Source organism: Cryptomeria japonica, chromosome 3 (assembly GCF_030272615.1).
Source record: "Cryptomeria japonica chromosome 3, Sugi_1.0, whole genome shotgun sequence".
NCBI classification, from domain to species: Eukaryota; Viridiplantae; Streptophyta; class Pinopsida; order Cupressales; family Cupressaceae; genus Cryptomeria; species Cryptomeria japonica.
The window spans coordinates 433045853-433062839 of NC_081407.1; the positions used below are offsets into that span (position 1 = coordinate 433045853).

General features: G+C 36.8%; 1 protein-coding gene across 1 annotated transcript; it reads left to right on the forward strand.

The window, feature by feature from the left end:
- The first annotated feature begins 657 nt into the window (after positions 1-657).
- Positions 658-1056, forward strand: LOC131070381 (predicted GPI-anchored protein 58). The gene has a single exon (XM_058005890.1). It carries the CDS (start codon positions 658-660, stop codon positions 1054-1056), a length of 399 nt encoding a protein of 132 aa, XP_057861873.1.
- The last annotated feature ends 15931 nt before the right edge of the window (positions 1057-16987 follow it).

Below are 16987 nucleotides of genomic sequence, written 5' to 3' on the forward strand. Positions count from 1 at the left end.
ATAGATGAAATTCAAAGATGGTGTCAATGATTACCTCTGTCCAACATGAATGAATTAATGGTGTTGCAATAAATTGAAAATTCAGTGGCATTCTTTCTTACCTTACATCCAAAGAGATTTCAGAGCAGCATAGAGCGAGAAAAAAGGCAAATTTCAGCATTCCAGCATTTTTCACTTGAAGAGCAAACTAGTAAGTGTTTTTTTCTCGCTTGTGTGTATTATTAGACTGTTACAATAATATCTTGAGTTGCCTGCGTGTGTGCCCTAAAAGTCAGTAGATTTTACTCTTGCATTTGCTTTCCAAGTTTTTAACTAATCCAAATTGTTAAGATGTCATCCCCTGTTGAGTAATCTACTACCCCTGCTGCCAAGAAAGCCTGCGTAATTGAGGCAAGCTCCTCAATTCCCATCACTGAGGATACACCTCTAGATATGGTTCCCCTCATGCAAGAAATTGCAGGTGCCCCTTTTGTGCAACCAAGCCCTAAAACCATCCCACAAGTATTAGAGGAAGCCGAAGCTAGCTCCCCTCCGAAAGAGAAGGCCACAAAGAGAAAAAGAAAAACCGTCTGAAAGATCATCACCATTATTTTTGATAGTGAATCTTCAGATGAGCCCTCTCCCGCTCCTAAAACAAGGAAGCCCACTCCAAAGAAGATGAAGAGCACCAATAAGGAGACAAGGAAGCCCACTCCAAAGAAGAGGAAGAGCACCAAGAAGGCTTCAACCGAAGCCGCCTCTACTGAAACCCTGGCATCCCCCACACATGCTGCTCCTATTCCAGTTAGTCCATCTGCTGAGGAAACCCCAATTCCTCAAAAGCCAATCCCACAAGGAGAAAACCCTCAAAAGCCAGCCAAAGAGGCTGCTCAAACAAAAGAAAAGACCCCCAAGCCTGCAAAGTGCTCTAGGAAGTCGTCCAAAGGGCATTCATCATCTCATGTGGAGCAGCCACCAATGCAACCTACTGCTCCTCTTTCTCCTTCCATGACCCCTGAAGAGTTGCAACAAGAGGTTGAACAGAGATTGGAAGAAATCGCACGGAGGGTAACCTGACAGACTAGGAGCCTATCCCAAGACCTGTTGGAATTATTTGAGGGATTCACAATGCAGGATCATCTGAGGAATGTATTCAATGGCAAAGAGGCAGGGTGTAGGGATGCCTTCACCAAGGAAAGGGGCTGGGACATTTTTCAATCATTCTATGGCAATAGAGACAAGGTCATCCCAGTGTGCAACCCCTGGACTCTAAACCTTGGCAAAATGGCAGTGCCCAATGTTTTTATAGAGCCTATGCTCATAAGGGAGTTGGCAAAGGCATATGATGTTCCAAGCCATACGGTTAGGACTACTAAAGGATATGTCCTACTAGACATCTCTCTCGGGTCTATCATTCAATGTTTTGATTTAGATAAGACTGCCCTCACAATTATAAACATGGATATTTTGAAGAGAAACTATGAGAAAAAAAAGGATAGGTACAGGAAGGATCTTGTTCCTCATTTCATAAGGAAACTTTACAAAGATTCATGGAATTATGTCCTACCATCTGAAAGGGGGCCCTTCAAGCTTGACTGTTTTGAGCCCTATTTTGTTAAAACCTATTATGCACTAGGGCAGGTCCTTGGAGTTGATTATAGGATCACCAAATTGCCCATTGATTTTATGGTGATGGCCATCAAGATTTAGCACCCCTCAATAAATGAATTGTATGATTTTGCAAGTCCTATTCATGAGAAGATTCATGAGGGATTGTTGAGAGCTGAAAATAAGGATAAAAAATTGGAATTCTTGCATTATTCTTTGGTGTGCCACTTAATTCTTTATCAAAACAAAGTATATTGGGGCCCAGAGTTGAGAATAAAGACAAATGATCCCTACACACGTCTCCCTTAGCCGGTGCAAATATGGTCCCAAGTTTGCGACAAGGGATCTAAGTTTGGTGTTTTTTGTGTATTTTTCGACCATTTTGTGATGAACATTTTGACAAGACTTGGGTTAGTACTGTCAAGGCTGTCTAAAGAGATAATCACAATATTGAGAGTAAGGAGTTGTAGGGCTGAGGGTGCATTCACCCACAATTTCGGGGATTTTTCTTTTATGGCAATTGTACAATAATAAGAATTTATGGATGTGAGTAGGGGCCCCTGCATGTATTGCCTATTGTTGTCTCTCCAAGGTTAGCATTCCTCGAATTCATCTGGAAAATGATGTGGATGGAGAGGGAACATATCAAATCTAATAGAAAGGGAAAATTATCCTTAGGGTAACAGTTTTCAATGAATTCAGTGTGGGTTGTGAGACCTTGGAGAAGGTACATAATTGTTTGATGAAGAATTACAGGCTGAGGGTTGCCCAAGATGGACATTTTGACCCTGAAGGATGCATAAATGATATTAGAGTGAACAAAGTGAAGGAGAAGGGATACTTTCATTCTTTTGTAGAAAGGGAGGACCTAATAAGAAATGCCCATCCACGTGAGGCAGAGCGAAGGAGGAAGAAGTGGGACCACATGAATAAATTTGAAAGAGAAAGGAGGCAAGAGGATCCCAATTTGGTAGGTTCCTTCTGGCATTTCGGGAATGATTTTGCTAGAATGTCTTTCATGCTAAGAAAGGAAGATGATATAATCAAAGATGAGTTGAAAAGAAGAGAGACCATGGATAAAGGAGTTGAATAGAAAGAAAAACTAATTGATCCAGCTCCTAAGGCTCAGACTGAGGAAGCATCTAAAGAGTCCTCCAAAGGGGGTATACAGAAGGATGAGGGGGGTGACATCAAAGCAGGTTAGGAAGATTGAAAGAGGAAAGGCTAAAATATCTGACTTTACAGATATTCAGGAGGATTTTGATACTTCGGTGTCGCCACCTTCTCCTCCAAGGGAAACATTTCAAGATGATGCAAATGCTAAAGTTTTCAATGATCTAGACAGGGCTCTCATCCCAAGCACAATCCCTATAGAAGAAGCGGATGATAAGAGGATTATTGCTTCAAACAAATTTATGGCAGATGACAATTTTGTTAATACCACTAAGTTTAGATCATTTTGGCTAAGGGAGAAATTGAAGAACATGTCTGATGAAGAAATCAACAATTTTGACAAGAACAATTTTGATTGCACTCCTCAAGAGGGTGGAGAAATGGTAGTGAAAAGCGGAGTGCTCCTTGTCCCAACGTGGAATTTTGAGAGAATATTCTTGTTAGATCAGATCATGCGGAAAAAGGACCCCAATTTTGTTAGAGAGTTTGGAGATCATGGCTCCAGTGTAAATATAAGTTCAAAAGATTTTTCTTTATGGTCAAAGGCCCCTGGCACTAAAAAACCCATAGTTTTGCAAGGGGTGCAACACAAAACAGGGGATGTTGTTGTAAGGACCTTACAGGACACTATTTCTTCAGAGGTTGTAGCAATTTCCAAGCATGCAACCCAATTTGCTCAGCTGGTAGTAGAGGATTTAGAGAAAAAGCATATAAAGCCAAAGGATATGCATGTTGTTTTGAATACCAAGTACAATGAATTATTTGTTGAGAACATTGCATTGAAAGAACAAATAAAGAAGATGGCAGCTGACTCTTCTGGAGGAATTAGACCCGAGGAGCTTGAGAAGATAAACAAAGAAATGCAAAGGGTCAAAGATGAAGCTATAAGCAATTATTTTAAAATCAGGAAAGATTCAATTTTGAGAATTTCAAATAAAATCATTGATAAATTGGATGAATTCCACACTTCATATTCTTTGAAATCCAAGTTCTTGAGTCAGTTTGATGAATTCATTGCATTCTTTCAACCAATGAGAGCTACGTGGTTATCAAAGGGTGAAACCCTGAAGGAGGTTATGTTAGCAGTAAAAAATGTGGCTCAACCACCTCAGATTGTATGGGTAACTTGGAAAAATTATAATTTATTAAATAAGAAGTTACCCAACATAGAGGAGGAAAGGAAAAAATTGATGGGAATGATTGATTCTTTCCAGAGACTCAAAAAGTGGCATGTCCCTACAATTTTGATAGATGGTAGGCAAATTAAGAGCTTAGAAGAATGGAAACAGGGTTTCCAGGAAGCAATAAATGTCGTCTTGACATCCTTGGAAGGTGATCCAAACCAAGGAGATACATTTCTTAATATTGTTGATAAAATTATGGAAGTAGAGCAAATGTATCATAGCCTTTTCCCTAGAAGTAGCAGTTGTGCCTGCCCACAAAACAAAGGAAGCTATGAATAAATTGCATAGTGTGAAGGGTTTTTATTGGCCAACTGATGAGATTGAGGCGCTATATAAAAAGTACTTCTCCTTGGAAGAAGAGAAACCTGAAGAGGAGGACTAGTCACAGTCTTTCCATTTTTTCTATTCCTAAAAGTTATGTGCAGGATGTTCGTTTTGGGAAAATGATTAGAACACTCAGTCAACAAGGAGCAGGCTCCAAGACACCTACCACCGCATGCGAGATTGCATTTTTTTATCCTAATAGAAGCAGATATGAAGTACAGATGTGAGAACATCTTTTGCAGACCCACAACTCGAGCTTCCAGGATGATGACTTTTCACACACCATCATTCAATGCAGGTTGCACACAGAGGTCAAGGTCTTAAGCTTTAGGTATTTTTTGTAATGCAATTAGATTTTGACATGTGTCTTCTTCGGCTTGAGGCTTGTTTTTCTCCCTTGTGTTATAAAAGGGAATTCAGGGCCAAGACGAAGGATTCCAGACTCTTGATTTGTATGCATTAGAGAAACCTTAATATAACAGCAAAGAGTCTTCTAGAAGTTTTGGTGAGTCACTATAATATTTTCATGAATGTATCAATTTTATATTGAAAATTGATAAAGAGAACATTCTGTAGACACCTAAAATTGTCCAGTCTAATTAAATAAATATTTTATTTATTTAATTATCTAAGCTTAATTCTTCTATTAATTAAATAAATCTTTAATTATTTAATTAATTCATTTATCCTCTTCTAGCCTTATTTCTCATTTAAATAAATACTTTTATTTATTTAAATTATCCTTTTTCCTAAATTAAATAAATATCTTATTTATTTAATTATCCCACTTCTTCTATTAATTAAATAAATCTTTATTTATTTAATTAATTCATTAACCTTTTCTACCCATGACATATGTCATTCATCTCTTAATTCATACACTACCTACCCCTTTCATTATTTTATTATTTCTTTTACCTACCCTCTAATCATAGCCGACCTCCTTTTACACCTCTCAATCTTATCCCTCCATTTCGTACAGTGTTTTCTATATAAGAGGATACTTCCTTCATTATCAAACCCTAATCAATCAATCTATGCACCCTCCTGTTGACTACTTGACTACACTATGCTTTTGAACATAGGTGATCCTACTTGCAACCACATTCTGTTCTTTGTTGAGCTCTTGTGCACATAAAATCTAAGAGCAAATATATCAAGCAAGATCAATGGAGATAGGAAGAATGGAGATCCAAACCCTATTGGACATGTGATGGTATAATCTTTGTGATTTCGTTTGATTTGCATTGACTTAGGTAATCTTCATGTGTTATGGTGGATCTTTGTTGTTGTTAGGCTAGGGTTTTGTGGTTGAATTCATTTAGCCTTTCAATATCGTTATTATTGTTATCCATTTTCACCATATACACATTCATTTCTAGCAAATCTCTTTTGTGTTATGTTGTATGAATTGTTGTGTTAATGACATATACAATTTGTCTTCTCTAAGGGGGAATGTGTATTTTTGGATGGGTTTCATTAAATAAACTAAATTTTGTCTTGAATATTGCAACAAATTTTGAGAGAGTGTGAGGAGGTTGTGAATGCATTCTCAATCTAAACATTTTAAGCAAGTCTTAATTGTTTAGCATTGGACTTTAGTGTTAATAATGTTACTTTGTTTGCCACTAGGATTGTGATTTGACTCTTTTTTCCCTTAGAACAGGCACTGATCATACTTTCTTGAAGTTTGTGGGTCACCTTGAATACTGCAATAAATTATGTTTTCATTTCTAGCTAAATGATTTAAATTTTGTCTTGAGTACTGTAATAAATTTTGTCTTGAATACTGCAATAAATTCAATGGCATCCTTTAATGCAACACACATTCCCTAAGGTATTATCTACAATAGCTCATGCAAATATTATAGACTTGTTAAAATATCAAGATTGGAAAACATCATCCTCTCGAATTAGATTAAGAGCATATATACAAAATAGTATCAAGTGCATCATACATCATAATAGGAATCATTGTGTTATTGCATAACAAACCATTAAAATGATTCATCCATTAAATTTTCCATAAATATCTCAGCAAGGAACACAACATGATGCAAATATTTGTTATGTAAAAGTATAAATGACTTGACATGTAAAGATACTCACAAAGTACAAGTCCTCCCACACAATTACAAACAAGTCCTCCCACATAATCACAACATTTAGATTTCACCAAAAAATATCAAGAAATCAATATCAAATAGATAATATACTAATCGCATACATCATACATTTAAATCATGTCATTGATATTCTTCTTCATCCAACTCTTTGTATGTATCTTCCGATCCAAAATCAATATTGTAAGGATAATTGGTCATATCATCATCATCATCATCATCATTGATGTCATCATCATCATCTTCATGAACATTAACTCCTACATCATCGTGATCTTGTTCCTCTTCTTCGACATCTTTGTAGGGCACATCATCAACTACTTGTTGATCCTGATCATCATGTACATCATCTTCTAGTTCTTTTGTATCTTCTTCTTCCATGGAATTATACTTTATCGGCCTTCCTCTAGGATCATGTCTAACAACAAATGACCATACCTGCTCACATTGGCTTGGAATAACATAGAGCTCATTTCCAACTCGCTCAAATGACCTTGTATTGACCATTGTAAATCCATTAACATGTTCAATAACAGTTCTATCAGGTTCATTTTCATTCAATCGTAGCCTATACTATTGGATGACGAAAAAAACTAATTTGAAGGACCCAAAGTCACACTCAAGTATATAATCCAAAATCCCATAGTATCGATTTTCTGAGACTTGAGGATGTATGTCGCTTCTAGATGCAACATTAGTCACCTGAAATACTGCAGTTATCCCACAAGTTTTCTTCGTGTCATCCAACTTTTTGGTGTGAAATTTATGACCATTGCACCACATAGCCTTGTGGTGTTTAACCTACAATATGTCAAACATGTAAAAATTATTGCATTGCCAGTTGATAAATATATTTATTCTTGGTCGTATGTATGCAAAAAACAACACACACGCGCGCGCGCGCGCCACACACACACACATATACATCATTAAAATTGAAAAAAAATTAAAAAAATGGGTAATTAATATATTTATATGTACTTGTTTATCTCTTAAACTGTATGACAAATCAATTTCCCTTGGTGTAACATTGGAATCTCCATTATGATGAGCTTCTTTAACTAATGAAGCCACACCTTCCCATGTTAACGCACAACCAGATTGTTGACATCGTTCAACCCATACCGTCATCGAATCAAGATTTTTTGCGACATACAAATGTAGTGCATCCCACTCTTGAGCAACTGTAGAAAATAACTAGAAATTTACAAATGATGTATATTAAAGATTAAAAATTAATTAACTACAATATATATAAAAAGAAAATGTAAAATGTATTCAGTTTAATGTCCATGAACATCCAATAATTACCTCTCACTTTCCTCAATCTACCTTTCCCCATCAAGTACTCCCCTTTGAATTTGTTAATGGAGTTGGGATCCCAAATGCGATCTACATGGATCTTTGTTGCAAACTTAGAAAGATATTCAGTAATGCACAACATAGTCTGGTATACCATATATCCCTCCACCATAGAACCCTCAGGATGTGCTCTTTGGTGAACCAAAGCCTTCAAAAATTTCAAGTGTCTCTCAACCATCCACATTGACCTTGTGTGTATAGGTCCACACAATTCAATCTCCTCAAATTGGTGTATGAGGTAGTGTTCTTGTGCATTGAAAAATGTCGAAGATAGACACTTTTTTATTTCACACATTAGACGAGGAATTTTTGTCTTCCAATATTTTATATCTTCTTTATGGATTTCTTTAGATGACAGCCATCTACAAGTGATTTGAGACGCAAATATATTAACAAGAATTAACAAAATAATATACAATATATTACATAAAAAGTAAAACAAATGTCAAATATAATACCTATACAACAAATTGAACAAATAACATTACTTACCTCATGTATTTTCCAAATAATACATTATTGTCGAAGTGGTCTGGGAGAGATAGAGGTAGAACGTATTGCAACAATTATAAAATGATCCTTTCATTGTTTTTCCAAAACTAGTACTAAACGTAATACAATGAAAAGTACATGCAATATAAAAATATATAGAAAATATACAAGAACATGAATTACCTTAATGAAGGTATTCCAATCATGCACTTTCATCCCTGACCCAAATTCACTTTTCTTTGTTATGAGATTGTTTATGTTCGCAGCAAATCTTGTGGGAAAATGAATTTTTCATATGACCTCTTTTATAGCATTGCTTTGTTGCTCCGTTAATAACCAAGGAAGGGCACTTATATTAATTCAATATCCATCTCTATTTAATTGAATGACATTTTTAATTGCATGATTGGATTCCTGAATGTCACTACAAATTTTGACAATTTTTTCTTTGTCATGCCTTCCATCCAATATCTTCCATAACGTCTATGTTATATTTTTTCCAATATGCATAGTATCAAACAAATGCAGAATTTGTAGATGCTCATAGTAGGGTAGCCTACTAAATTGTCTGGGATAACTTTTTAGTCCCTTTGGAAGGTGGTGATTAATGCCTTGATGACCTTCATGAAGCATATAAGTTTAAATAGTTAACAACGACAATCATCGTCAATTACAGCATGAGTAAACAAAACACAATATAAAAATATAAATTTTAAACATATCATATATGATAGATAAATAATTAGATTGAATGACATTACCTTGACGATTAATTCTATTATATTCCAACTTCCATAGGCGAGGTGTCATTCTTCATGGTTTTGATGTAGTCTCTTCTTTCCCATTGAAAAGATGTTTTTCAATAGTTTGATACTTACGTTTTTTGTGGAGGAAGTGCCTATACTCATCAAACACCTGTTTTCCTAAACTTGTTGAATGAGGAGATTTCATCTTTGAACCACAAACTGGACATGCAAATTTTCCCTTTGTTTGAAGACCTGCAAGATCATGTATAATTGGATTAAATATGCTAATTTTTATAATTATATATATTGAATGGATTTGTTTAAAAAATCCATGATTTATACTTTAAAAAATTAAACATTATTAAAGTGCACAAGTTGAACATTATAACATACCACAAAAATGTGTTAGCCCTGGGGCATCATGAATTGTCCATACAAGCATTGCATGGAATTGAAATTGTCTTTGTCCTATTGGTCTAGAGACGTCATACATAGTGACACCATTCCATAACTCTAGCAACTCGTCGATAAGAGGCTCGATATACATTCATATCTTTAACTTGGTACTTACCTAGTTGAATGAACACAAACATTACATAATTATTATAACCATTTTACTGCAATATATATAAGTTAATGTACATGACTATAAAATGAAAAAAATACCTGGAACAATCATTGCTAACATTATGTGCTCCCTCTTTGTTGACATCCATGGAGGAATGTTATTGTTGATAACAAAAACAACCCACACCGGGTAAATAGATCTCATCTCTCCAAATGGATTGACACCGTCCGTTACCAATGAAAGCCTGAGATTATGAGGTTTTTCTTTAAAGTGTGGCCATTTTTCCTCTATGTCCATAAATGCAGAACCATCCACAGGCATTCGAAGAATGTCATCTTGACTTCTATTGTGTGCATGGTAATCCATAAATTGCACCAAGCTTTCACACCTTAATAATCGTTGCAAACGTGGAATAATGAGAATATAACGAAGAACCTTTGTGAGGCACCTTTTTTGTTAGTTAATATGTTCGATATCTATTGATATGACATTCAGGGCATTCAGCTGCAAATTCATGTTGTTTATAATATATAATATGATCATTGGGACATGCATCTATTGTTTGATACTCCATTCCAATATCTTTCATAATGGCAGATAATTCTCGATATGAGCGAGGTAGAATATTTGATGGTGGTAACAAAAAATCACCTATCAATCTAGAACAAAAAAAAAAATTGTTAATATAAATAATATTAATGGTACATATTTCACCTTTTATTTACTAGTGATGAAATAACAACAAAAATAGATGAAAAAAGATACATATATGGCATACCTTAACATACATGAGATTGTTATGTTGGATAAACCATTCATAACCTTCAAGTTCACCAACAACAATACAACAAAGAGAAGAGTTGTTTGGGAGCCTTCGTAAAGGGGCTCATATGCCTTCTCAAAGACAAGTAAATCATGAGCAACATCAAAGTCATATTGATCAACTACACCAGTACTAAATCTGTCATGGATCAATGTATTTGTACCATCATCTTCAATTGTGTTTTCTGGTGCATGATCAACTTCTTCCATAGGATCATTATCTTTATCTTCGATATTCACACCTTCGTGTTCCTCCACTTGAAAAACCACATTCTTCGGGTCGTGGTAGTCCATATCATGTGCCCTAGGGCACCCCACCTATATAAAAATGATCAACATAAATAAACCATGATCATGGTCTCATTAACAAGTGATTTTTTATGTATATAAATTGTTAAAACGATATAAACATTTACAAATGCAATCAATATAAACACATATAATGAACATCTTACTAATGGATGATAATCATGCCTGCCTTCATTGTGACCATGTTGCCTACAATGTTTCTTAGTTGTTGTGATTAAAAGTCTTTTGGTCTTTAAGCCCTTACAATTTTTGCAGGGACAATAACATTTCCCATCACCTTTTCTTTTCAAGCTAGACCAAAATCTAGCAATTGTCTCCTTATTTTGTTCTTCGCTGATATTATCTGACATGATTTTTTTTTCATAGGCAAAAAAATCAGGCTATGGAAAATTTGGTCTAGAACCTTCACAAACCAAGCAAAATGATGTTTCAAGTACGGAAAACACTGTTTGTGCGCTTTTTTTTTTCACTTTCCTATTTTTCATCAGAATTTCGACAAACGTTGGGCATGATTCCGACGATAACGGGTTTCGTCGGAATTCTGAGGAACGTCGGGAAATATTTTTTTAAAAAAAATTGACACAAATTGCCTTGTAAGATCCAACAAAACAAAATAAATCCCATAGTTCATTGAAATTTTTCGTCGGATAATGTACCCAAATGAGTTGGTATTGAAACCCATGGCTGAAAATGAAGCCATTCAATTTGTTGTCCTACATTTGGAGGGTGTTGCCTATGATTGGTGGCATCATGGATTGGTCACTCAGAATCGTGCCCTTATTCGTTCATACCCAGAGTTCACAGAGAGACTGATTACCAGGTTTGATAGGAAAGATGTGGAACTTTACTACAGGGATTTAGCTCTCTTGAAATAGTCAGGACATATGGAGTTGTATATTAATGAATTTCAGCGTATAGCAATGATGGTTCTTGAGATTCCCAATAAGAGGGTAGTGATTCTTTTCATGGAGGGTCTTCAGGAGAGATAGTGTGGTTTAGTCAAGGCTTTGAAGCCTAAGACTCTGCAGTTGGCTACACAGCTCACTTTGGACTTGGAAAACATACCTCCACCTCCACTTTTCAGCAAAACAAAAACTTTCCTAGGAACACCAAACCCTTCCAAAAACCTTTTAATCCACAGAAGGGGAACACATCTTCTCCTAAGATTGATCAGGATTCTAGAAATGAATTGAGGAGAAAGAAATTGTGTTTTAATTGTAAGGAACCTTGGGAACCAAGTCACAGATGCCTTGGAAATGGCAAAGCCCATCTCATTGAGGTGAGCTCAAATGTGGAGGATGAGCACATACAAGACACTAATTATGAGGGAGTGCATATTGAGTCGCCACATATAGAACTTGATTCTACTGATGCACAAGCTACAACCAATGTCACCATAGCCACTCTCTCGAGTTATCCTAAGTTCCACGCCTTCATATTGAAAGGAACTATTCAGGGACAACGTGTAGTGTGTTTGGTAGATACTGGAGCAACCCATAATTTTATTGATCAACACCTGATAGAGAAACATGGGTTGCAGACAAAGGAATTTTTAGGATTTGGTGTGAAGGTTGCAGATGATGCAGTGTTGGGATGTACCAGGAGGATTCCTGAGCTTAGTATCTAGATGGGAGACTACACGTTGAAAAATGACTTTTATGTTTTGCCATTAGAGGATTATGATGTAGTTATCAGTATGTAGTGGTTGCAAGGGATTGGCAGATATGATATTGATCACCGCAAGATGCAGTTGGAGTTCCTAGCTTATGGTAAGAAGATAATATTAAGGGCGTTGTTAGATGGAGGCCCCAATAAGGTTTCTTCTTGCAGGATGGAGACTATTATCAAGCACAAAGATATTCTTTGGGCTACACAGTACTTTATTTCATCTAAAGCACCTTCATCTCATGATGGCAAAACTTATCACATTGATATACTACAGTTTTTAGATAAGCATGGGGTGGTGTTTGGTGATATACCATCTATAAGGAAAGCACAGTGCGGAAAAATGCTTCCCTAATGTCAATTTGCAGGGGAAATAAGACTAGTATGTTTTAAAACTTTACAAAATACTAAGATTAGCATATACAAAATAGAAACAATATCAGAATTCAAACACACACAGACATAAACACCATGAATTTACGTGGGAAACCCTTTCGGGAAAAAACCCACCACCTACAAACAGAGCACTTTATTCACAGCAAAGAATCTTTACAATAAAGTTTGTTATCATAGCATAGATGTTCACTCTGATCACTTTGGCTACACACCACAGTATATGGCTTATCATCAGAACAACAACTATGTTCAAGTTTCCTCTTGGCTTCATATACATTTTCCATGTCGATCGCTCAACTGTCAATTTGCACCAATCGTTTAGACATCTAACTGTCTGTGTAGGTCTGCATTCGTGAGAAAACAATTATCCCACATGCATCCAAGAATCGAACTGGTTTGTATTCAAATACACCGGCTCAGACAAGTCGACTCCATCGGGTATCAACGTAACTTCAAAAATACATCTTCGATGGCCGATGACAGACCCAGTCACCGAAGGTGAATTCATCAGGTATCGATGTAGCAAACAACCAGTTCTCTCGATCTCTGATAATACCCCGATCATTGAAGGCAATTCCATCGGGTCATCGGCAAGACAACCAAACAGCTATCCCAATTGTCTGATCTTCCTTGATCTGCTCGATCTCTCTTTCTACGCTCCGCCACATGGCACCCCCTGATTGGCTCCGGGGTCCTTGCCCTGCCACCTTAGCATGGCCTCACTAACTGCCCAAAATGAAGCTCTTCTTTGTCGAGCCCCACCTTGGTCTCCAAGTCGCGGAGGATAAACTTTGTGCATCTTGCCATAGCGGTATAGCGACAATCGTCTAATCATCCCGAACTTGCTCACTTGTTAACTCGCCTAAGCTGCTATCTTGTCGGGACCCACCACTTGGTCGCCAAACCGTGATGGATAACGTTCGTGCATCTCCATCATGCAGTATAGTGATGACCGTTGGATCTGGATCTAACCTAGATGCCTTTTATCCTTTTGTCCATCCGATAATTGATGCTACCCCCGATGACCGAAGACGACTTCGTCGGGTCATCGGGATGACTTCAAACCTGCTACTCCAAGCTCTATTATACTTAAAAACATAGGAAGGAGGACTCATCAGGTATCGGTATAGAAGACCAAGATCACTCCCGATAGTCGATACCTACTCTGATATGTCGAGTTCATCGGTAAAGGTTGTGCCGATAGAGCTCGCAGATTTTCTTCGCACGGTTTCATTGGCCAGAGTTAACCCAATCAATATGAACAAAGGTCAAGTGAATTAGAGGCACATTTCCAACAAACTCCCACTTGATGAGGAATTCACTGGACTACTTGAGCACTTTCCAAACATTATAGAGAGGGATGGGTACTGAGACCCATTGAGTTAGAACACCACCTGAACTTGTGAGTGCTCACCAGTTTTGTTAATGCGTCTGCAACATTTTCCTGAGTGTCTACCTTGTTCAGATTAACCTTTCCATATTCTACCATGTCACGCACAAAATGGAATTGCACATCTATGTGTTTAGACCTGGCATGATATGTAGGATTCTTCGCTAAACATATAGCACTCTAAATCTCACTTCGTACTTCAACCTGCCCTGCATCAAAACCAACATATGTACTCAAACATCTGAGCCAAATAGCTTCTTTACAAGCATGTGTGGTTGCCATGTATTTTGCCTCTATAGTGGACAAAGCGACTACAGACTATCGCTTGGTCATCCAACTTATTGCTCCACCATTCAGAACAAAAACATATCCACTAGTGGATCTTCTACTCTCAATGTCCCCTACCCAAACAAAATCCGTATAACCACAAATGCTAAGAATTCTCTTTGAATCATTCAGATTACCATGATAACATAATGCAAAGTCTAAAGTACCCTTCAAATATCTGAAAACTCTCTTTACAGCACCCCAATGCGGTCTTCCTGGGTTTGACATAAATCTGCTTAATACTCCCACTGGCTGGGCAATGTCTGGCCTTCTACAAACCATTTCATACATCAAGCTGCCAATAGCACTTGCATAAGGTATACTCTTCATTTCATCTATCTCTTCTGGAGATTTTGGACTGTCATGCACAGACAGTTTGGTTCCTTGCAAAATATGAACAACCTGTTGTTTACAGTCAGACATATTAAACTTATCAAGAACACTAGTGATGTATTTTCTCTGGCTGGGCCAAAGTTTTCTCTTGGACATGTCCCTCTTGATTTCCATTCCCAGAATGTAGTTTGCTGACCTCAAATATTTCATTTTGAACTTCAAGGATAATTGGGACTTCAAGTCTGAGATCATACCTTTGTTATTTCCAATGAACAACATGTCATCAACATACAAAGCAATAATAAGTATCTTATCATCTTCAACCTTGTAGTACACACAATGATCAACTTTCGATCTCACAAAACCCAAAGACAACACAAACGTATCATATTTTTGATACCACATTCTGGGAGACTATTTCAAACCATAAAGAGACTTATTTAGTTTGCATACCAAATGTTCTTTACCTTTTTTCACAAAATGCTCAGGCTGGGACATATAGATTTCTTCTTCAAGGTCCCCATGAAGAAATGTTGTTTTCACATCCATTTGCTCGACTTCCCAATCATATACTGCTGCAAGTGACAAAAGAAATCTAATAGATGTCATCTTAGCTACAGGAGAGAAGATTTATCCATAGTCAATACCTTCCTTTTGAGAATACCCCTTCGCAACCAATCTGGCCTTATACTTGTCAATGCTGCCATCTGAACCATACTTCCTTTTGAAAACCCATTTACAGCCCACTGGCTTTTTGCCTTTAGGCAAGGATATCAGATCCCATGTTCCATTCTTGTCTAATGATTTCATTTCATCATTCATGGCTTTCAACCAAGAATCTGAATCTAACATATCCATGGCTTCTTTTACAGTCCTAGGCTCATCAGTATCAGCAAGTAAAGCATAGGCACAATTTACATTCAACATTGAAAAATTATACCTATCTGGAGTAAACCTATCACGTTGTCGTCTCTCTCGTGTGGATCTTCTCAACACTTGTGGTGAGGCTTCATTTTGTTCTTCTTCTGAACTTTCAAAGCTACATGAACTCTCTTCAATCTCATCTTCAAGTACATCTTGAGTTTTCACTTCTTCTCCTAGTGGAACTTCAACCACATCCTTCTCTTTTTCCTTCTCTGTTGGTTTATTTATAGACATAGGTTTCAGCTCTTGGAATATGACACTTCTGTTGTACACAACCTTTCCAGTCTTAGGATTCCAAAGTTTGTATCCTTTAACTCCAACTCCATATCCAATGAAAATACATTTGACTTCTTTGTTATCAAATTTAGATCTTTTAACATCAGGCACATGTGCATATGCTTGTGAACCAAAAACACGAATGTGTCTTAGAGAAGGTTTCTTACTATACCATGCTTCCATGGGTGTCTTGTCTACTAATGTTGTGGTAGGTGACCGATTCAACAGGTAACATGTTGTAGCAACTGCTTCTGCCCAAAACTTTTGTTCCAGCCAGCAGTACTCAACATGCTTCTTGCTTTCTCCATCAAAGATCGATTCAACCTTTCAGCAACTCCATTTTGATGTGGAGTATAAGGCGTAGTTCTATGTCTTTTGATTCCATGATCTCCACAGTACTTGTCAAAATCTGTATTGCAATACTCACCACCATTATTAGTACTTAAACATTTTATTCTTCTTCCAGTTTGATTTTCAACCAAGTTTTAAAATTCCTTAAACCGACTGAACACTTCTGACTTACTGTTCATAAATAAACAAATGTCCTTCTTGAATAATCATCAACAAAGGATACATAGTACTTTGATTTAGACAAAGAAGGTACATCCACTGGACCAAACACATCAGAATGCACATAGTCTAGAATGTCAGAAAATTTATGAGGGTTTGAATAAAATTGAACACGGTTTTGTTTTCCATATAGGCAATGTTCACAGAAATCAAACTCAAGGTTACAATCAGTAAGTCCTACCATATTTTTACTCTTTAAAGTTTTCAAACCTTTTTCACCAATGTGACCAAGCCTATAATGCCAGAGCATTGTCTTTTCTGCAAGAAGTTTAGCTTCCATAGAATTTACATCACATGTCAACTCGGTAGTTCTATCAGATTTCTCAGTGACTATATTACAGCACACAAGTTCAACATCTAACTTGTACAATGTACCAATGCATTCACCCTTAGCCAAAATAATAGACCCTCTAGTC

Excerpts from the sequence above, each read along its gene's own strand:
- LOC131070381 (XM_058005890.1), top strand. The coding sequence starts at position 658 with ATGAAGAGCACCAATAAGGAGACAAGGAAGCCCACTCCAAAGAAGAGG.